At 44.1% G+C, this 21,562-nt stretch overlaps 1 protein-coding gene and 5 non-coding genes across 7 annotated transcripts in view; 2 read left to right on the top strand and 4 right to left on the bottom strand.

The window, feature by feature from the left end:
• The window catches only part of LOC124004620 (EF-hand domain-containing protein D2-like), a 29,581-nt gene extending 18,405 nt beyond the window's left edge, over positions 1-11,176 (bottom strand). The window contains exon 1 of one of the 2 annotated variants that reach the window (XM_046313263.1): positions 10,565-11,176. In XM_046313263.1, the coding sequence (XP_046169219.1) occupies positions 10,565-10,872 (308 nt within the window). In that variant the 5' untranslated portion in view covers positions 10,873-11,176. Of the gene's footprint in view, positions 1-8,162; positions 8,183-10,564 lie in introns of those variants that run through there. The other variant, XM_046313264.1, reaches the window with a different exon arrangement.
• Positions 11,177-11,269: 93 nt separating this feature from the next.
• trnag-ucc lies at positions 11,270-11,341 on the bottom strand. Its single transcript has one exon. It is a non-coding gene; the product is annotated as a tRNA-Gly (tRNA).
• Positions 11,342-15,736: 4,395 nt separating this feature from the next.
• trnaw-cca lies at positions 15,737-15,808 on the top strand. The gene has a single exon. It is a non-coding gene; the product is annotated as a tRNA-Trp (tRNA).
• A 335-nt stretch (positions 15,809-16,143) lies between these two features.
• On the bottom strand, positions 16,144-16,215 carry trnap-agg. The gene has a single exon. It is a non-coding gene; the product is annotated as a tRNA-Pro (tRNA).
• A 2,167-nt stretch (positions 16,216-18,382) lies between these two features.
• On the top strand, positions 18,383-18,454 carry trnap-ugg. The gene has a single exon. It is a non-coding gene; the product is annotated as a tRNA-Pro (tRNA).
• Positions 18,455-19,083: 629 nt separating this feature from the next.
• On the bottom strand, positions 19,084-19,157 carry trnai-aau. The gene has a single exon. It is a non-coding gene; the product is annotated as a tRNA-Ile (tRNA).
• Positions 19,158-21,562: the final 2,405 nt, after the last annotated feature.

The following is a 21,562-nucleotide window of genomic DNA, read 5'->3' as shown; positions in this document are numbered from 1 at the left end:
AAAAACCATTTAAATCTCAATATATACAGGAGCTCATTTTTCAGCAGCTGCTCAATTAAAAGGCAGGGAAGGGTTAAGGCCCCTGGAATGCAGAGAAAGTGGGTGATGTCACGAGAAAGGGAAATAGGGAAAGAGAGTCACGAACTTCCGGCGCCGACAGAGATGGCCGCCTCGCTCCGCGTTCCTAGGAAACTATGCAGTTTTTTGTTTTTTTTTACGTGTTATTTCTTACATTAGTACCCCAGGTCATCTTAGGTTTCATTACATACAGTCGAGAAGAACTACTGAACATAAGAGCAAGCTGACCACGACTCCATTTTGTCCATTTTGTTGATCCCTGCCTACAGACAGAAACTAAAACAAGAAGCTCCCGCGCTGAGGTCTGTTCAACGCTGGTCCGACCAATCTGATTCCACACTCCAAGACTGCTTCCATCACGTGGACTGGGATATGTTCCGTATTGCGTCAGAAAACAACATTGACGAATACGCTGATTCGGTGTGCGAGTTCATTAGAACGTGCGTTGAAGATGTTGTTCCCATAGCAATGATTAAAACATTCCCAAACCAGAAACCGTGGATTGATGGCAGCATTCGCGTGAAACTGAAAGCGCGAACCACTGCTTTTAATCAGGGCAAGGTGACTGGAAACATGACCGAATACAAACAGTGTAACTATTCCCTCAGCAAGGCAATCAAACAAGCTAAGCGTCAGTATGGAGACAAAGCAGGGTCTCAATTCAACGGCTCAGACACAAGAGGTATGTGGCAGGGTCTACAGTCAATCACGGATTACAAAAAGACCAGCACCGTCACGGACCAGGATGTCTTGCTCCCAGACAGACTAAATAACTTTTTTGCCCGCTTTGAGGACAATACAGTGCCACTGATACTGCCCGCAACTAAAACATGCGGACTCTCCTTCACTGCAGCCGACGTGAGGAAAACATGTCAACCCTCTCAAGGCTGCAGGCCCAGACGGCATCCCCAGCCGCGCCCTCAGAGCATGCGCAGACCAGCTGGCTGGTGTGTTTACGGACATATTCAATCAATCCCTATCCCAGTCTGTTGTTCCCACATGCTTCAAGAGGGCAACCATTGTTCCTGTTCCCAAGAAAGCTAAGGTAACTGAGCTAAACGACTACCGCCCCGTAGCACTCACTTCTGTCATCATGAAGTGCTTTGAGAGACTAGTCAAGGACCATATCACCTCCACCCTACCTGACACCCTAGACCCACTCCAATTTGCTTACCGCCCAAATAGGTCCACAGACGATGCAATCTCAACCACACTGCCCTAACCCATCTGGACAAGAGGAATACCTATGTGAGAATGCTGTTCATCGACTACAGCTCAGCATTTAACACCATAGTGCCCTCCAAGCTCGTCATCAAGCTCGAGACCCTGGGTCTCGACCCCGCCCTGTGCAACTGGGTACTGGACTTCCTGACGGGCCGCCCCCAGGTGGTGAGGGTAGGCAAAAACATATCCACCCCGCTGATCCTCAACACTGGGGCCCCACAAGGGTGCGTTCTGAGCCCTCTCCTGTACTCCCTGTTCACCCACGACTGCGTGGCCACGCAAGCCTCCAACTCAATCATCAAGTTTGCGGACGACACAACAGTGGTAGGCTTGATTACCAACAACGACGAGACGGCCTACAGGGAGGAGGTGAGGGCCCTCGGAGTGTGGTATCAGGAAAATAACCTCACACTCAACGTCAACAAAACTAAGGAGATGATTGTGTACTTCAGGAAACAGCAGAGGGAACACCCCCCTATCCACATAGATGGAACGGTAGTGGAGAGGATAGTAAGTTTTAAGTTCCTCGGCGTACACATCACAGACAAACTGAATTGGTCCACCCACACAGACAGCATCGTGACAGCGTCGCCTCTTCAACCTCAGGAGGCTGAAGAAATTTGGCTTGTCACCAAAAACACTCACAAACTTCTACAGATACACAATCGAGAGCATCCTGTCGGGCTGTATCACCGCCTGGTACGGCAACTGCTCCGCCCACAACCGTAAGGCTCTCCAGAGGGTAGTGAGGTCTGCACAACGCATCACCGGGGACAAACTACCTGCCCTACACCACCCGATGTCACAGGAAGGCCATAAAGATCATCAAGGACAACAACCACCCGAGCCACTGCCTGTTCACCCCGCTATCATCCAGAAGGCGAGGTCAGTACAGGTGCATCAAAGCTGGGACTGAGAGACTGAAAAACAGCTTCTATCTCAAGGCCATCAGACTGTTAAACAGCCACCACTAACATTGAGTGGCTGCTGCCAACACACTGACTCAACTCCAGCCACTTTAATAATGTGAATTGATGGGAATTGATGTAGAATATATCACTAGCCACTTTAAACAATGCTACCTAATACAATGTTTACATACCCTACATTATTAATCTCATATGTATACGTGTATACTGTACTCTATATCATCTACTGCATCCTTATGTAATACATGTATCACTAGCCACTTTGACTATGCCACTTTGTTTACATACTCATCTCATATGTATATACTGTACTCAATACCATCTACTGTATCTTGCCTATGCTGCTCTGTGCCATCACTCATTCATATATCTTTATGTACATATTCTTTATCCCCTTACACTTGTGTCTATGAGGTAGTAGTTTTGGAATTGTTAGCTAGATTACTTGTTGGTTATTACTGCATTGTCGGAACTAGAAGCATAAGCATTTCGCTACACTCGCACTAACATCTGCTAACCATGTGTATGTGACAAATACATTTGGATTTGATTTGAGTGAGTGGGGTAGGTGCAGCATCAGGGAAGAGAGAGAGTGTGAGAAGGGCAGATACAGCATCAGGGAAGAGAGAGAGGGTGAGGAGGGCAGGTGCAGCATCAGGGAAGAGAGAGAGTGTGAGGAGGGCAGATACAGCATCAGGGAAGAGAGAGAGGTGAGGAGGGCAGGTACAGCATCAGGGAAGAGAGAGAGGGTGAGGAGGGCATGTGCAGCATCAGGGAAGAGAGAGAGGGTGAGGAGGGCATGTACAGCAGCATCAGGGAAGCATCAGAGAGAGTGTGAGGAGGGCATGTACAGCATCAGGGAAGAGAGAGAGTGTGAGGAGGGCAGGTACAGCATCAGGGAAGAGAGAGAGGGTGAGGAGGGCAGGTACAGCATCAGGGAAGAGAGAGAGTGTGAGGAGGGCATGTGCAGCATCAGGGAAGAGAGAGAGTGTGAGGAGGGCATGTACAGCATCAGGGAAGAGAGAGAGTGTGAGGAGGGCAGGTACAGCATCAGGGAAGAGAGAGAGGGTGAGGAGGGCAGGTACAGCATCAGGGAAGAGAGAGAGGGTGAGGAGGGCAGGTACAGCATCAGGGAAGAGAGAGAGTGTGAGGAGGGCATGTGCAGCATCAGGGAAGAGAGAGAGTGTGAGGAGGGCATGTACAGCATCAGGGAAGAGAGAGAGTGTGAGGAGGGCAGGTACAGCATCAGGGAAGAGAGAGAGGGTGAGGAGGGCAGGTACAGCATCAGGGAAGAGAGAGAGGGTGAGGAGGGCATGTACAGCATCAGGGAAGAGAGAGAGGGTGAGGAGGGCATGTACAGCATCAGGGAAGAGAGAGAGGGTGAGGAGGGCATGTACAGCATCAGGGAAGAGAGAGAGTGTGAGGAGGGCATGTACAGCATCAGGGAAGAGAGAGAGTGTGAGGAGGGCAGGTGCAGCATCAGGGAAGAGAGAGAGTGTGAGGAGGGCAGGTGCAGCATCAGGGAAGAGAGAGAGGGTGAGGAGGGCAGGTGCAGCATCAGGGAAGAGAGAGAGGGTGAGGAGGGCATGTACAGCATCAGGGAAGAGAGAGAGTGTGAGGAGGGTAGACCAAAAGATGATGGGGTGAGGCAGAGTATAAAGGGGTGAGAGAAGAGGCATAATTTAGGATGGAATGGCCCGGCCCTGCCATCAATCTAGCCTACCCCCGCTTAGAACATTCCAAAGTGCCCCCTCCCTGGCCCTCATCCCAACTAGGCTCTGCCACCAGGACTGCATTCAAGCAAACTTTAGGACACGGATAGACTGGCCATTGTCTAATCAGTGTGCCCCCGCTGAGCATGTGTCTCACCCATATCTAGGTTACCCACCAGTGGCTAGGTCAGAAGGTCAAGTACCCTGCATGTAAAGCTAAGGACAGCAGGGGGAGATGAAAGACAGATTGGGTAGATAAAGGTAGCAGTGTCCACTCAGAAAATAATGAGTCAGGCAAAGACAGCACACCTGACCTCTCCACTTCAGCCAATGAAAAGCCTACAGAGAGACGATAGGATATCCTAAGGAAATGGAGGTTTGCAGCACTTCAACTCATTGTGGTCTAATTCATCATCAAGGTCTGAGCTTTGCACTGAAACCAAACTCTAAAGCATGATAGTCTATACTTATGACAATTACGACATAGGTGGGTAATGCAGCCACACGTGTCTATCATGGGTGGGTAATGCAGCCACACGTGTCTATCATGGGTGGGTAATGCTGCAACACATGTCTATCCTGGGTGGGTAATGCTGCAACACATGTCTATCATGGGTGGGTAATGCTGCAACACATGTCTATCATGGGTGGGTAATGCTGCAACACGTGTTTATCATGGGTGGGTAATGCTGCAACACATGTCAATCACGGACATATGTCTAGGAAGTGCCCCAGTGTTGGCTATAGGAGAGAGGGATAAAACCTGCCCCAGGCAGAACAGCTTGAGAGTCAGAGAGAAGAGAGAGGAAGTAGAGAGGGAGGCAAAAGCGATGGAGATAGAGGACACATTCAACCAAAACCCAACAGAATAGAGAATCTGGGGCAGTGTGTGTGGGTGAGAGAGGGAGAGGCATGATTACAAAATGTTTCTTCATGAGTGCATCTAAGTGCATGTTTGTCACTGCGAGGCATATTCAAGTAAATTCCCTCAATCAACCCAACGTCCTCCTAAAGAAATAGGTTGATATCAAGCCCCCTTCCTCTGTGAACCATATCCCCCTCTACTTACTGAGTCTTCCATTCCAACTGTGCTGAGAGCTAAATTAGGCCAAACTCAAATGCAAAACTCAAGTTGAAATAAATAGTCCTGAAAAAACTGCAGTGATACTGCATCAATCCACCAATCAATATCCATCTCTACACTGTTTTCACACGCACCTGTAGCTACAAAGCCACAGATGAACTGGAACAAAAGTATTAAATGTCCTCAAGTTCAATGTCTCCCCTATAGCTCTGAAGTAGCCTCCCCTATAGCTCTGAAGTAGCCTCCCCTATAGCTCTGAAGTAGCCTCCCCTATAGCTCTGAAGTAGTCTATCCTATAGCTCTGAAGTAGTCTCCCCTATAGCTCTGAAGTAGTCTCCCCTATAGCTCTGAAGTAGTCTCCCCTATAGCTCTGAAGTAGTCTCCCCTATAGCTCTGAAGTAGTCTATCTCCTATAGCTCTGAAGTAGCCTCCCCTATAGCTCTGAAGTAGTCTATCCTATAGCTCTGAAGTAGCCTCCCCTATAGCTCTGAAGTAGTCTATCCTATAGCTCTGAAGTAATCTCCCCTATAGCTCTGAAGTAGCCTCCCCTATAGCTCTGAAATAGTTTCCCCTATAGCTCTGAAGTAGCCTCCCCTATAGCTCTGAAGTAGCCTCCCCTATAGCTCTGAAATAGTTTCCCCTATAGCTCTGAAGTAGCCTCCCTATAGCTCTGAGTAGTAGCTCTAGCCCCCTATAGCTCTGAAGTAGCCTCCCCTATAGCTCTGAAGTAGCCTCCCCTATAGCTCTGAAGTAGCCTCCCCTATAGCTCTGAAGTAGCCTCCCCTATAGCTCTGAAGTAGCCTCCCCTATAGCTCTGAAGTAGCCTCCCCTATAGCTCTGAAGTAGCCTCCCCTATAGCTCTGAAGTAGCCTCCCCTATAGCTCTGAAGTAGTCTATCCTATAGCTCTGAAGTAGTCTATCCTATAGCTCTGAAGTAGTCTCCCCTATAGCTCTGAAGTAGCCTCCCCTATAGCTCTGAAATAGTTTCCCCTATAGCTCTGAAGTAGCCTCCCCTATAGCTCTGAAGTAGCCTCCCCTATAGCTCTGAAGTAGCCTCCCCTATAGCTCTGAAATAGTCTCCCCTATAGCTCTGAGCAAATACAGTACATGGACACTACTAGTCTCACAAGCAAAGGCTGTCCAGTCTCAATCTCCCCTCTCTCTCCCTCACCAGAGAAACACTGTATACAGTAAAATCTACTCTCGTCAGCACCCCCCCCCCCCCCCCCACACACACACACACACACACACACACACACACACACACACACACAAAGATACCATTATCGCACAGGAGAGGGGGTGTCACTGGGGACCCAGTGTTTGAGAAGAGTGGCCCTTGTCCCTCCAGTGAAAAAGGACTGTTGCACAATGACTGTACAGTTCCATTGGCCCAGGAGAAAAAACTATTTTGGCCTGATACAGAGGATGTCAGTAAAGCCCAGTATAGCCCCATATCCCCCCACTAGGTCCACAAATATCCTAAAGGGTTGGTGCTGCAGAGACTGGAGTGACAAAGCAGGCTCTAGACACACACGCACGAACTCACGCACGCACACGCACACACACACACACACACACACGCAGCAGGTTATTACAGTACATAGTCTATGAGCGGATTAAATGAGAGGTAGAGAAAAAAGGGGGGATTCACCCTATACAATAATAACACTAGGTTAACAACCTAGAGATGAATTATTGTCATGTAAGCAACATAGGGTTATATATTATTCATATCTATTCATGGCAGAAATGGAAAGTGTTGAAGGCTAGATGAAGACCATTCAGTCTGAAGTTCCACAACAATTTCACTCCACAAGCAGTAGACAGAGGTCACTCAGCAATCTCAGTTCACCTTGTCAATTCTGTGTTCAGTAAGTTGTCTCTAACATCAATCCCTCAAGCTCACTCAATACCTTGCCTGGATGTGACTAGCCTGCAACATGCATAGTGGAGTCCAGGGAACAAAGTAACACTTTTCGGCTTTTTCTTATTATGAAAAGGCTATTCATGTTAGATTCATAATATTTTATACAAACAACATAGATAGATTAACTAAATTTCTAAGACATACAAGTTTTACAATTCAGCCGAAAGTAAACCATTACAATTGACACCGTATCCAGGATGAAACATAACAGGCTGCAAAGTTAAATGTAACACCGTCTTCAATGGTAGAAAATTATGGGCAATTAAAAAAGGATGATTTGAAACTGATATTTCGAAGAAAATACACAAAAATGTAAAAAATATTTCCATTTGATCTTTTAGGCATGTCACATTGACCAAAAAGGAATAGCCAAAATGAATATATTTATAAAGATCTTTTTAGCATTCAAAAGTCTGAATTAGACTTTTTTTAAATTCTAATGTATTATCTTTATTGTACTGCTAAACTTGATATAAAGAAGTGACATTTTATATAATTATGTGAATGTGTATAAATATTGTACAATTTTAAGTACTGTGTTACATAAAAACACCCTCCACAAAATACAATAACAATTATTGGCATCAACTATACCAATCAAAAGACCCCATCTTACTGATACAAGTATACATGTAGAAATACATGGAGAATGGTTCCACAGGTCTATTACCAACAAAAGAGAGGCAGCAAGTATATTTAAAAAGACAACACATCATTGATTGATTTGAACTAAACACATTAGGCATATATACACACTAAGCACTAACATCTTTTTAAATAGTCTCTAATTTGAGTTATTAAACTGTTTCAGTACAACTACCTCGGCCAACAGCTCCCCCCACCGCAGCTCCTCGCCCCAGCCTCTCCAGGTTCTCCTTTACCCAAATCCAGATAGCAGATGTTCTGAAAGAGCTGCAAAAGCTGGACCCGTATAAATCAGCTGGGCTTGACAATCTGGACCCTCTATTTCTGAAACTATCCGCCGCCATTGTCGCAACCCCTATTAGCAGCCTGTTCAACCTCTCTTTCATATCGTCTGAGATCCCCAAGGATTGGAAAGCTGCCGCAGTCATCCCCCTCTTCAAAGGGGGAGACACCCTGGACCCAAACTGTTACAGACCTATATCCATTCTGCCCTGCCTATCTAAGGTCATCGAAAGCAAAGTCAACAAACAGGTCACTGACCATCTCGAATCCCACCGTACCTTCTCCGCTATGCAATCTGGTTTCCGAGCCGGTCACGGGTGCACCTCAGCCACACTCAAGGTACTAAACGATATCATAACCGCCATCGATAAAAGACAGTACTGTGCAGCCGTCCTCATCGACCTTGCCAAGGCATTCGACTCTGTCAATCACCATATTCTTATCGGCAGACTCAGTAGCCTCGGTTTTTCGGATGACTGCCTTGCCTGGTTCACCAATTACTTTGCAGACAGAGTTCAGTGTGTCAAATCGGAGGGCATGCTGTCCGGTCCTCTGGCAGTCTCTATGGGGGTGCCACAGGGTTCAATTCTCGGGCCGACTCTTTTCCCTGTATATATCAATGATGTTGCTCTTGCTGCGGGCAATTCCCTGATCCACCTCTACGCAGACGACACCATTCTATATACTTTCAGCCCGTCATTGGACACTGTGCTATCTAACCTCCAAACCAGCTTCAATGCCATACAACACTCCTTCCGTGGCCTCCAACTGCTCTTAAACGCTAGTAAAACCAAATGCATGCTTTTCAACTGATCGCTGCCTGCACCCGCATGCCCGACTAGCATCACCACACTGGATGGTTCCGACCTTGAATATGTGGACACCTATAAGTACCGAGGTGTCTGGCTAGACTGCAAACTCTCCTTCCAGACTCATATCAAACATCTCCAATCAAAAATCAAATCAAGAGTCGGCTTTCTATTCCGCAACAAAGCTTCCTTCACTCACGCTGCCATCGACTTCGGCGATGTCATCTACAAAATTGCTTCCAACACTCTACTCAGCAAACTGGATGCAGTTTATCACAGTGCCATCCGTTTTGTCACTAAAGCACCTTATACTACCCACCACTGCGACTTGTATGCTCTAGTCGGCTGGCCCTCGCTACATATTCGTCGCCAGACCCACTGGCTCCAGGTCATCTACAAGGCCATGCTAGGTAAAGCTCCGCCTTATCTCAGTTCACTGGTCACGATGGCAACACCCATCCGTAGCACGCGCTCCAGCAGGTGTATCTCACTGATCATCCCTAAAGCCAACACATCATTCGGCCGCCTTTCGTTCCAGTACTCTGCTGCCTGTGACTGGAACGAATTGCAAAAATCGCTGAAGTTGGAGACTTATCTCCCTCACCAACTTCAAACATCAGCTATCTGAGCAGCTAACCGATCGCTGCAGCTGTACATAATCTATTGGTAAATAGCCCACCCATTTTCACCTACCTCATCCCCACAGTTTTTATTTATTTACTTCTCTGCACTTTTGCACACCAATATCTCTACCTGTACATGATCATCTGATCATTTATCACTCCAGTGTTCATCTGCAATTTTGTCATTATTCGCCTACCTCCTCATGCCTTTTGCACACATTGTATATAGACTCCCCTTTTTTCTACTGACTTGTTAATTGTTTACTCCATGTGTAACTCTGTGTTGTCTGTTCGCACTGCTATACTTTATCTTGGCCAGGTCGCAGTTGCAAATGAGAACTTGTTATCAACTAGCCTACCTGGTTAAATAAAGGTGAAATAAACTAGCCTACCTGGTTAAATAAAGGTGTTCTCAACTAGCCTACCTGGTTAAATAAAGGTGTTCTCAACTAGCCTACCTGGTTAAATAAAGGTGTTCTCAACTAGCCTACCTGGTTAAATAAAGGTGTTCTCAACTAGCCTACCTGGTTAAATAAAGGTGTTCTCAACTAGCCTACCTGGTTAAATAAAGGTGTTCTCAACTAGCCTACCTGGTTAAATAAAGGTGTTCTCAACTAGCCTACCTGGTTAAATAAAGGTGTTCTCAACTAGCCTACCTGGTTAAATTCTCAACTAGCCTACCTGGTTAAATAAAGGTGTTCTCAACTAGCCTACCTGGTTAAATAAAGGTGTTCTCAACTAGCCTACCTGGTTAAATAAAGGTGTTCTCAACTAGCCTACCTGGTTAAATAAAGGTGTTCTCAACTAGCCTACCTGGTTAAATAAAGGTGTTCTCAACTAGCCTACCTGGTTAAATAAAGGTGTTCTCAACTAGCCTACCTGGTTAAATAAAGGTGTTCTCAACTAGCCTACCTGGTTAAATAAAGGTGTTCTCAACTAGCCTACCTGGTTAAATAAAGGTGTTCTCAACTAGCCTACCTGGTTAAATAAAGGTGTTCTCAACTAGCCTACCTGGTTAAATAAAGGTGTTCTCAACTAGCCTACCTGGTTAAATAAAGGTGTTCTCAACTAGCCTACCTGGTTAAATAAAGGTGGAATAAAAAAATAAAACTGATCCGCTGTTACTTTGTTCCCTGGTCTCCCCTTCAGACAAAACTAAGGACACCTCTTTATCAAGTCAAGTCACAACATAGGCTATAACCATTGCCACAAGAATGACATTCAAATAAAAATAAATGATTAGCCTACCGTTTGAAAATGTTCTCCATTTCTTTGATCTGTTTGCGGGAGAATTCTTTGAATTCCGTGTAGGGGTTGAATACCTTGGCTTGCTTGGGCGCCGCGTTCCCATCGTTGATGTCCAGTCTCCGGTTGAGTTTCGCCGTGAGTTCCGATGTGGCATCACTGACAATGACCACCACCGCTTTTTCCTGCGGCTCAGGGACAGAGTCGCTCGGTTTCACCGGGGTCTCCTCTGGTGCACACCGGATGAATTGGGGAGCCTGCTCTGCGGCCATCCTGGGCTGCAGTTTCCTCGCTAATTCGTCCGATGCCATGGATAGGATACTTTCGGACTTGATGCGATGGGAGCGTGTGCCTAGCACTCAGGGTGGTTAGCTGTGTCTGTCAGCTCGTGACTCAGAGCTCCTCTCGCCCTGGACAGTTTCGAGGAGGCGGAGCACAATGGAACATCAGCATAAAAACATAAATTGAGCTATATTACAGCATCTGAAACCAACCACAGGCGAGCCCAAACAAATAAGAGCATAAAAGGTGCAACACGAGCAGTCAAGGTGTTGATGGATAATTGTTTTGATTTTAGCTAGTATTTGAGAGACATTCTTGGTATGTTTACTTGGTCATCCTTCTTATCGAACCTAATTATTATACCGGTGACGCAGGTACTAAAATGTAGCCTCCATCAAAAAAGGAATTACGGAGGAAAAACTTATCTGCGTTGGCCGGGAATCGAACCCGGGTCAACTGCTTGGAAGGCAGCTATGCTCACCACTATACCACCAACGCTCGACTTTTAGAAGCATTGGAGTTGATCTGATCATTATTTATTAGCTGCCAATATGTTTACATGTTATGTGCACAAATAGCACGACTCCCATTACTGAAATAGCGGAGTATAGTGTCAGTCAAACAAGTGTGGGCTGGATTGACAAACAAAACAGTAACGTTGGCCACATTAATAGCGAGGACCGGCTAAAATACTAATGGCCTAGCGAACTAGCTAAATCTCAGCCTGCCAAGAAATATGTATGATCTAGCTAAATAAATAAAGGTTGCCATCTGTTTCCATGTTCTGTGCAAAACAAACCAACATGCATGACAGGAAAAAGGCGCCCCTTGCCTCCCACCTATACAGTGCAGCAAAAAAGTATTTAGTCAGCCACCAATTGTGCAAGTTCTCCTTCTTCAAAATATGAGAGAGGCCTGTAATTTTCATCATAGGTGGACTTCAACTATGACAGACAAAATGAAAAAATAAAATCCAGAAAATCACATGGTATGATTTTTAATGAATTTATTTGCAAATAATGGTGGAAAATAAGTATTTGGTCAATAACAAAAGTTTATCTCAATACTTTGTTATATACCCTTTGTTGGCAATGACAGAGGTCAAACGTTTTCTGTAAGTCTTCACAAGGTTTTCACACACTGTTGCTGGTATTTTGGCCCATTCCTCCATGCAGATCTCCTCTAGAGCAGTGATGTTTTGGGGCTGTTGCTGGGCAACACGGACTTTCAACTCCTTCCAAAGATTTTCTATGGGGTTGAGATCTGGAGACTGGCTAGGCCACTCCAGGACCTTGAAATGCTTCTTACGAAGCCACTCCTTCGTTGCCCGGGCGGTGTGTTTGGGATCATTGTCATGCTGAAAGAACCAGCCACGTTTCATCTTCAATGCCCTTGCTGATGGTAGGCTTTGTTACTTTGGTCCCAGCTCTTTGCAGGTCATTCACTAGGTCCCCCCGTGTGGTTCTGGGATTTTTGCTCACCGTTCTTGTGATCATTTTGACCCTACGGGGTGAGATCTTGCGAGATCAAATCAAGGGAGATTATCGGTGGTCTTGTATATCATTTCCTAATAATTGCTCCCACAGTTGATTTCTTCAAACCAAGCTACTTACCTATTATGTATTGCCTTCCCAGCCTGGTGCAATTTTGTTTCTGGTGTCCTTTGACAGCTCTTTGGTCTTGGCCATAGTGGAGTTTGGAGTGTGACTGTTTGAGGTTGTGGACAGGTGTCTTTTATACTGATAACAAGTTCAAACAGGTGCCATTAATACAGGTAACGAGTGGAGGACAGAGGAGCCTCTTAAAGAAGAAGCTACAGGTCTGTGAGAGCCAGAGATCTTGCTTGTTTGTAGGTGACCAAATACTTATTTTCCACCATAATTTGCAAATAAATTAATTAAAAATCCTACAATGTGATTTTCTGGATTTTTTTCTTCTTATCTATGTCAAGTCACGAGTCATTGGGGTTAAAGTCAAAGTCAAGTTGCAAGTCATCATATTTGTGACTCGAGTCTGACTCGAGTCCAAGTCATGTGACTCGAGTCCACACCTCTGTCAATCACTGTACCTGTACACAGCCAATCTGTAAATAGCACACCCAGCTACCTCATCCCCATATTGTTACTTATCTCTTTGTTCTTTTGCACCCCAGTATCTCTACTTGCACATCATCATCTGCACATCTATCACTCCAGTATTTAATGCTAAATTGTAATTATTTCACCTCTATGGCCTATTTATTGCCTTACCTCCCTAATCTTCTACCATTGCACAGACTGTACATAGATTTTTCTATTGTTTTATTGACTGTACATTTGTTTATCTGTAACTCTTTATCTTGGTCAGGTCACAGTTGTAAATGAGAACTTGTTTTCAACTGGCCTACCTGCAGTGGTGGTTCTAGACCATTTCAACTGGGGGGGGGGGCAAGCTGAGGCCAGTTGTACTGTTAGAGGGGCCAGTTACATTAGACGTTATTGTTGTTATCGTTTTCTTCAATGCATTGCAGGCATTAGCAGGCAAAAGACCATGTTCATAATCATCATCGTTGCCACTGTCTAATAATGGATGTAAAAAAAGAAAGATAGCAAAAATGTGTTATGTAAAACAAAATTCATACTCCACATTTAGGGGGGCCACAAGGGGGTTGTTGTCACAGGGGCACTGCCAGCATGATAATGCAAGGCCCCATGTTCCAAGGATCTGTACACAATTCCTGGAAGCTGAAAATGGCCCAGTTCTTCCATGGTCTGCATACTCACCAGACATATCACCCATTAGGCATTGTTGGGATGCTCTGGATCAACGTGTACAACAGCGTGTTACAGTTCCCGGCAATATCCAGCAACTTCACACAGCCATTGAAGAGGAGTGGGACAACATTCCACAGGCCACAATCAACAGCCTGATCAGCTCTATGCGAAAGAGATGTGTCACGTTGCATGATGCAAATGGTGGTCACACCAGATACTGACTGATTTTCTGATCCACACCCCTACCTTTTTCTTAAGGTGTCTGTGACCAACAGATGCATATCTGTTTTCCCAGTCATGTGAAATCCATAGATTAGTACATAATTAATTGATTTAACCTTTATTTAACTAGGCAAGTCAGGTATAAATACACAGGGGATGATGGGGAAGATGGGCGACAACTGGATAGGGGTGGAAACAATCACAAAGACAGGTGAAACAGATCATGGGGGTGACAATATGTGTTATTTAATAGTTTCGATGTCTTCACTATTATTCTACAACGTAGAAAATAGCAATAATAAAGAAAAACCCTTGAATGAGTAGGTGTTCTAAAACTTCTGATTTTCCCCTTGCGCCTGTCTTTTCTGTAGTTCCTGGTTTTGACCATTCTGCCTGCCCTGACCCTGCCTGCCTGCTGTCCTGTACCTTGATTACTGACCTCTGCCTTCCCTTGACCTGTGGTTTTGCCTGCCCTCTGTTCTAGTAATTACCTTTTGTAACTTCGACACTGACTGCACCTGGGTCTTCCCTAAAACGTGATAGGCTCAGTGCTCTGTCACTCATGGGGACAGTATGTCACCGCCAAATCAAAGGGTAGAGCTCAAAAATTCAAGCCCCTTCAGTGCTGCCATAGAGTTTCATTGGAAGTGCCCATCCAAGAAGGCTCAAGGTCATTGGCCATAAAATGTCAAATCACGTAGCTTTGATAGGACTAATCATGTCAACATCATACTTTCATAATCTTAGTTAGAAGTCATGAATCAAGTCAACAATCTACTAAATGGCAAATCCTTTTTTAATACGGGTCATATGAAGAGAAATAATGAAGAAAAATTATAGCTAAAACAAATAGGTGCTCATTGGCCATTGGACATAAACATTACACAAACATTACACATAAACATTACACAACAAGTTCGAAATAGCAAATTAATTTATGCGAGGCACACATGGGACTATGGGAGGCACACAGTACTACATAGAGCCATGACTACATGGAACTCTATTCCACATCAATATTCGTATCGTCCTAGATCCCTAAAGATTGGAAAGCTGCCGCGGTCATCCCCCTCTTCAAAGGGGGTGACACTCTAGACCCAACCTGCTATAGACCTATATCTACCCTGCCCTGCCTCTCTAAAGTCTTTTGAAGGCCAAGTTAATAAACAGATCACTGACCATTTTGAATCTCAACGTACCTTCTCCGCTGTGCAATCCAGTATCCGAGCCGGTCACGGGTGCACCTCAGCCACGCTCAAGCCATACTCTCAGCCATACTCTGATAAACAATATTATAACCGGCATCGATAAAAGACAGTACTGTGCAGCCGTCTTCATTGACCTGGCCAAGGCTTTCGACTCTGTCAATCACCGTATTCTTATCGGCAGACTCAAAAGCCTTGGTTTCTCTAATGACTGCCCCGCCTGGTTCACCAACTACTTCTCAGACAGAGTTCAGTGTGTCACATCGGAGGGCCTGATGTCCGGACCTCTGGCAGTCTCTATGGGGGTACCACAGGGTTTAATTCTCGGGCTGACTCTTTTCTGTGTATATATCAATGATGTCGCTCTTGCTGCGCGTGATTCCCTGATTACTGTAGATAAAATGTAATTCCTCCAAAATCTCAAAATACCAAGTAGTTGATTTTTGAGTGTTTCATTTCATTTTCAAAGCATCCTGAATACACCTGACCTGTGGGTTTTTTAAATCTTTTTTTTTCTGTCTGGTCATAGGCTAAAGACAATGCAGGTATTTTGTAACACGGAAAGGGGTGTTTTGCAACAATTTTGTGACATTGTTGTAGTGCCAGTTAGTTCTTGCCATATCACATCAGCTCCCTAGAGCGTTACAATCAATGTAGCGAAAGAGAGACATTGAACAACTGTTTTTACAGACGATGTACATTTGAATGTTATAGACCTCGTGGCGCAACGGTAGCGCGTCTGACTCCAGATCAGAAGGTTGCGTGTTCAAATCACGTCGGGGTCATTCTTTTTCTTAGTATGTGTTGTCTTTGTATAAACTCCGGTTTGCTTGATTGTAAAACTATCATTATTCCTAGGTTGCAGTTTGAAAGCTGAATGAGAAGAGAGCCCTATCCGCCATCCACCTTGTAACTATCGTTGTTCCTTGGTTGCAGTTTGAAAGCTAAATGAGAAGAGAGCCCTATCCGCCATCCACCTTGTAAAAGAAAAAGACATTTACACAACAGCGCTCGACTGTGTTGCATCGTTTTGGTCTCTGCTATTGGAAGATATTTTAGTTGAAGATCTGCATGCTTTTCATGGAAAAAGATTAGCCTATGTACTATATTAATAAAATAAGGGCTCGTCCGGGATTTGAACCCGGGACCTCTCGCACCCTAAGCGAGAATCATACCCCTAGACCAACGAGCCATGAACAAAGTTAAAATATTTCGCTTTATAACTGAAAGATTTTACTGCAGGGCTCATCAGTTGTACAGAAGACGAATATTAACACAATAGGTAACAATTTCAAAGATATTACTGAGTTATAGTTCATATAAGGAAATCAGTCAATTTAATTAAATTCATTAGGCCCTAATCTATGGATTTCACATGATTGTGCAGGGGCGCAGCCATGCGTGGGCCAGGGAGGGCATAGGTCAACCCACTTGGGCTAGGCTGACCCACTGGGCAGTTAGGCCCAGCCTACAAAGCATGTAGAGGTCTGTCATTTTTATCATAGGTACACTTCAACTGTGAGAGATGGAATCTAAAACAAATATTCAGAAAATCACATTGTATGATTTTGAAGTAATTAATTAGCATTTTATTGCATGACATAAGTATTTGATCACCAACCAGTAAGACCTCTCACAGACCTGTTAGTTTTTCTTTAAGAAGCCCTCCTGTTCTCCACTCATTACCTGTATTAACTGCACCTGTTTGAACTCGTTACCTGTATAAAATACACCTGTCCACACACTCAATCAAACAGATTCCAACCTCTCCACAATGGCCAAGACCAGAGAGCTGTGTAAGGACATCAGGGGTAAAATTGTAGACCTGCACAAGGCTGGGATGGGCTACAGGACAGGCAAGCAACTTGGTGAGAAGGCAAGTCAGTTAACAGCAAATTCTTATTTACAGTGACAGCTTACCCCAGACAACACTGGGCCAATTGCGCACCACCCTATAGGACTCCCAATCGGATGTCATTCAGCCTGAATTTGAACCAGGAACTGTAACTGCTAACACTTTTGTTGTTTTATATAAATAAATGTGGGACTAAAAAAAAAAGGGCCAAAATGCATTGCTTCAATAACTTTAAAAAGATTGTTCCAAAGTTTGCCCCCAAAATGTATTTTCTTATGAATGAAGTCGCACAAAAATGTGGGCCTTTTCCTACAAATTAATTGGAACCAAAGTTGGTGTATTCTTACATGAATTAAGCCACACAAAAACGCTGAAATACTTTTTGTACATATTTGCACAAATCGAGTGTGAGATTGTGTTGGAATAGTGGGATGGTAGAATACAAAGTTGTAGCTAGGTTACTGTATCTAGCTAGCTACTGCCACAATTCAGCTTTAGTCAGGCAGCAACAAAGATTTTTTTAACTAATAATATAATAAATAATAATATATGCCATTTAGCAGACGCTTTTATCCAAAGCGACTTACAGTCATGTGTGCATACATTCTACGTATGGGTGGTCCCGGGGATCGAACCCACTACCCTGGCGTTACAAGCGCCATGCTCTACCAACTGAGCTACAGAAGGACCATAATAAATATCTATCTGTGGCAGCACTCTCCGTAGAGCCCTCAAAAAGCGTATTAGCTGGCTGGTCTGCTGGCTAGCCTGCCAGCTAGTTAGCATACGGTGTCTCGAGGGTGGCCCACAGGCAGGAACGCCCCGTCTACCCTGGATAAACGAATGTGGCGAGTTCGCACAGGCGTCTTTTTATGCCTGTTCGGTTACTATAGCAGGTACACCAAATATAATTGAAATATACTGTAATGACCTGACTAGATCATAAATGAACAATTGTCCAGACAGAGGCTTGAGTTTGCGAATTGACGGTTTATTAAACCAACTTTACACAGGCTACTGTTTGGGCCGTAGCACACGCCAAATAGATGACAGATAACCCACAAGCCAATCGTGACCTTCTCTTGTGAAGCCCAGAGACGTAAGAGAGAGAGAACAAAGGCTGAACCTGGTCTGACCACCAGGATGCCCGGCATCAGAACATTCCAGGCATTCCCGTGATTGGCAGATAGCAGGTTGATTGACATGTCGGACCCCGCGAACACCGGGTACTGGTCAGTACAACACAACCACCTCCTAGCCTAACACATAACACACAGCTGTCTGTGCGGGTCGCTACAATACGTTGCAGAACGTTTAGAAACTCTTGAATATCTTGCCACCAGGCGATAGATACATTTATGTTGTCTCTCCTTAGCAGCTATACAATCGTCTAGCTACGTTTTGTGTTGTGTGGCCATACCGATGTATTTCGATTATTTAACGCATATTGTATATATTCAATACCAATGTTTCAAATTGTGGGTTGTGTAGACGAACCTAAAGCGGCTCGTTGGTCTAGGGGTATGATTCTCGCTTTGGGTGCGAGAGGTCCCGGGTTCAAATCCCGGACGAGCCCTCATTTTCAGATTTTGTATTTTTTCGGTCAGTTCAAGTCACATTTTATTGGTCGCATACACATGTTTAGCAGATATTATAGTGACTATAGCGAAACGCTTGTATGAGATGAATAATGTAGGGTAAGGGTAAGTAACATTATATAACGTAGCATTGTTTAAAGTGGCTAGTGATATATTTACATCATTTCCCATCAATTCCCGTTATTAGAGTGGCTGGAGTTGGGTCAGTGTCAATGACAGTGTGTTGGCAGCAGCCACTCAATGTTAGTGGTGGCTGTTTAACAGTCAGATGGCCTTGAGATAGAAGCTGTTTTTCAGTCTCTCGGTCCCAGCTTTGATGCACCTGTACTGACCTCGCCTTCTGGATGATAGCGGGGTGAACAGGCAGTGGCTCGGGCGGTTTAAGCATGTCCCAGTATAGGTCACCAAGCAGGACAAATTCAGATTTAGTGTAATCTAGCTAGTACTCACTGAATTATATATTGATATGACAGATTGTACAAATTATTTGATGAATTGGTTAATACAGGCATAGTTAGCCTACCCTTGTTCTCATTGTTTTCAAACGGCCGAGACGGGTACTTCATTAAATGTCCTCTGGCTATGATAAAACTGTGGTAAAAAACACTGGCCAGTACGGGTATCGAACCCGCGACCTTCGCGTTATTAGCACGACGCTCTAACCAACTGAGCTAACCGGCCTTCTACACGTCAGCTGTTATAGACAATATACTGATAATCCGTACAGCTACTGGAGGGTAGTTCTCACGAATCTGTTCACCATTTTAGCTAGGTTTCCACCCAATTGACAACAGATTTTCATGTGTATATTCAAAAATCCGCCTAGAAACAATATGTGCATTTTCACACAGGTTAACATCAAAATTGTTGCAGATAAGAGGCTGTGCGTGATGACGTGTAACATAAAAATGCATTTTGCGGTTAAGTTCCCACGTACCGAATAAAAAATATGTGAAATGGGTTTCCATCGCATTTTTAACTCAATTGATAATTTTCTCATAAAAACATGGAGAAATATAGCGAGTGTGCCCACTCTGGTATTGGGACGTGTTCTGTAACTCTGTTGGCTAGAGGGCACGTAATAGCCTTCCCTACATGGTGGGATTATGGCCAAAAGAGCAATATTATTTTTATTTGTCAAACGGTAGCCAAGCATCGATGATCATGTCTCCAGAATAAGAGCCCTCGATATTTATTTGAAAGAAGCATCAAACGCATCACCGTGCACTTACACCACGCTGTGAAGTCCATTATCATTTAATTAATCGGTAACCTACTGCATGCTTTGATTGCTTTCCAGACGAGTGGTAGTGGGAGAACCACACAATATGTCATCGCCTGACTTCAAATTTACGTCAATCGGATGGTTATTATATAAATATTTGTGCATAAAAGCTTTTCCAACGAAATGTCTCGCAAACTTAATTTTACCGACAAGAAAATATCCCACTTTGTCTAGTTTATTTTGTTTTGTCGACATTTGGAAAATATAAAATATCAAGTCTGTTTACATTAGGCCTGTCATTACATTTTTTTTATCTGGCAAAAAGGTTGGATGGAAACCTGTTTATGTCTGGAGTAGACCTGGCACCATCCCTACGGTCAGTAGGTGTAAAGTACTTAAGTAAAAAAATACTTTGAAGTACTACTTAAGTAATTTTGGGGGGGGGTATCTGTTCTGCCTGCAGCTATGGAACCCTAAACTTTTCATTTTTACTCTTGAGGTGCTGTTGCACCCTCTACAACCACTGTGATCTCCACCTGGGACAGCCAGAAGAGGACTGGCCACCCCTCATAGCCTGGTTCTTCCTAGGTTTTTGCCTTTCTCGGGAGATTTTCCTAGCCACCGTGCTTCTACACCTGCATTGCTTGCTGTTTGGGGTTTTAGGCTGGGGCTATATAAATAGATTTGATTTGATAGAGGACTGAGGGTCTTCCAAATGTTGAAAGTGTGTAAATAGTTACCCATGTTATTTTGTAAATGTGTGTGTGTATATATATATATATATATATATATATTTTTTTATCAATATTTGTTTATTTCATTTTTTTCTCAATTTTTTTTGGGGGGGGTGTGTTAGAAGACCATTTTGGTATTTTGTATATAGTTATTTGTTTCAAAATGTATACCTTCACCAATTTGGCCACTTGGGTACATTTGGGATACTTCTCTGATCTGGTGGACTCACTAAACACAAATGCTTTATTTTTAAATTATGTCTGAGTGTTGTAGTGGGACCCTGGCTATCTGTAAATGTAAATAAAAAACAAGCAAATTGTTCCGTCTGGTTTGCTTAATATAAGGAATTTTTAATTATTTGTAATTTTGATACCTAAGTATATTTAAGCACTACATTTACTTTTGATACTTAAGTATATTTAAAACCAAATACTTTTAGACTTTTACTGAAGTAATATTTTACTGGGTGACTTTTACTTGAGTCATTTTCTATCAAGGTATCTTTACTTTTCCTCAAGTATGAGATTGAGTACTTTTTCCACCAGTGCCTACAGTGAAGCATGGTGGTGACAGCATCATTCTGTCTATACAATCTCCATAGACAAACATTGGCAGTAGAGTGGCCTGTACTAAACAGCTCAGTGACTTTCAACATGGCACCATCATAGGATGTCACCTTTCCAACAAGTCAGTTCGTCAAATTTCTGCCGTGCTAGAGCTGCCCCGGTCAGCAGTAAGTGCTGTTATTGTGAAGTGGAAACGTCTAGGAGCAATAACGGCTCAGCCACAATGTGGTAGGCCACACAAGCTAACAGAACGGGACCGCCAAGTGCTAAAGTACATATCACCTAAAAATCGTCTATCCTTGGATGCAAAATTCACTACCTCTGGAAGCACAAGAACTGTTAGTCAGGAGCTTCATGAATTGGGTTTCCATGGCAGAGCAGCCGCACACAAGCCTAAGATCATGATGCACAATGCCAAGCATTGGTGGGAGTGGTGTAAAACTCTCCGCCATTGGACTCTGGAGCAGTGGATGTGTTCTCTGGAGTGATTAATTATGCTTCACCATCTGGTAGTCTGACAGACAAATCTGAGTGTGTCGGATGCCAGGAGAACACTTCCT

This window comes from Oncorhynchus gorbuscha, linkage group LG19, assembly GCF_021184085.1.
Source record: "Oncorhynchus gorbuscha isolate QuinsamMale2020 ecotype Even-year linkage group LG19, OgorEven_v1.0, whole genome shotgun sequence".
NCBI lineage: Eukaryota > Metazoa > Chordata > Actinopteri > Salmoniformes > Salmonidae > Oncorhynchus > Oncorhynchus gorbuscha.
Note: the sequence above shows the minus strand (reverse complement) of the source record. Positions and strands in the feature narration are given on the sequence as shown.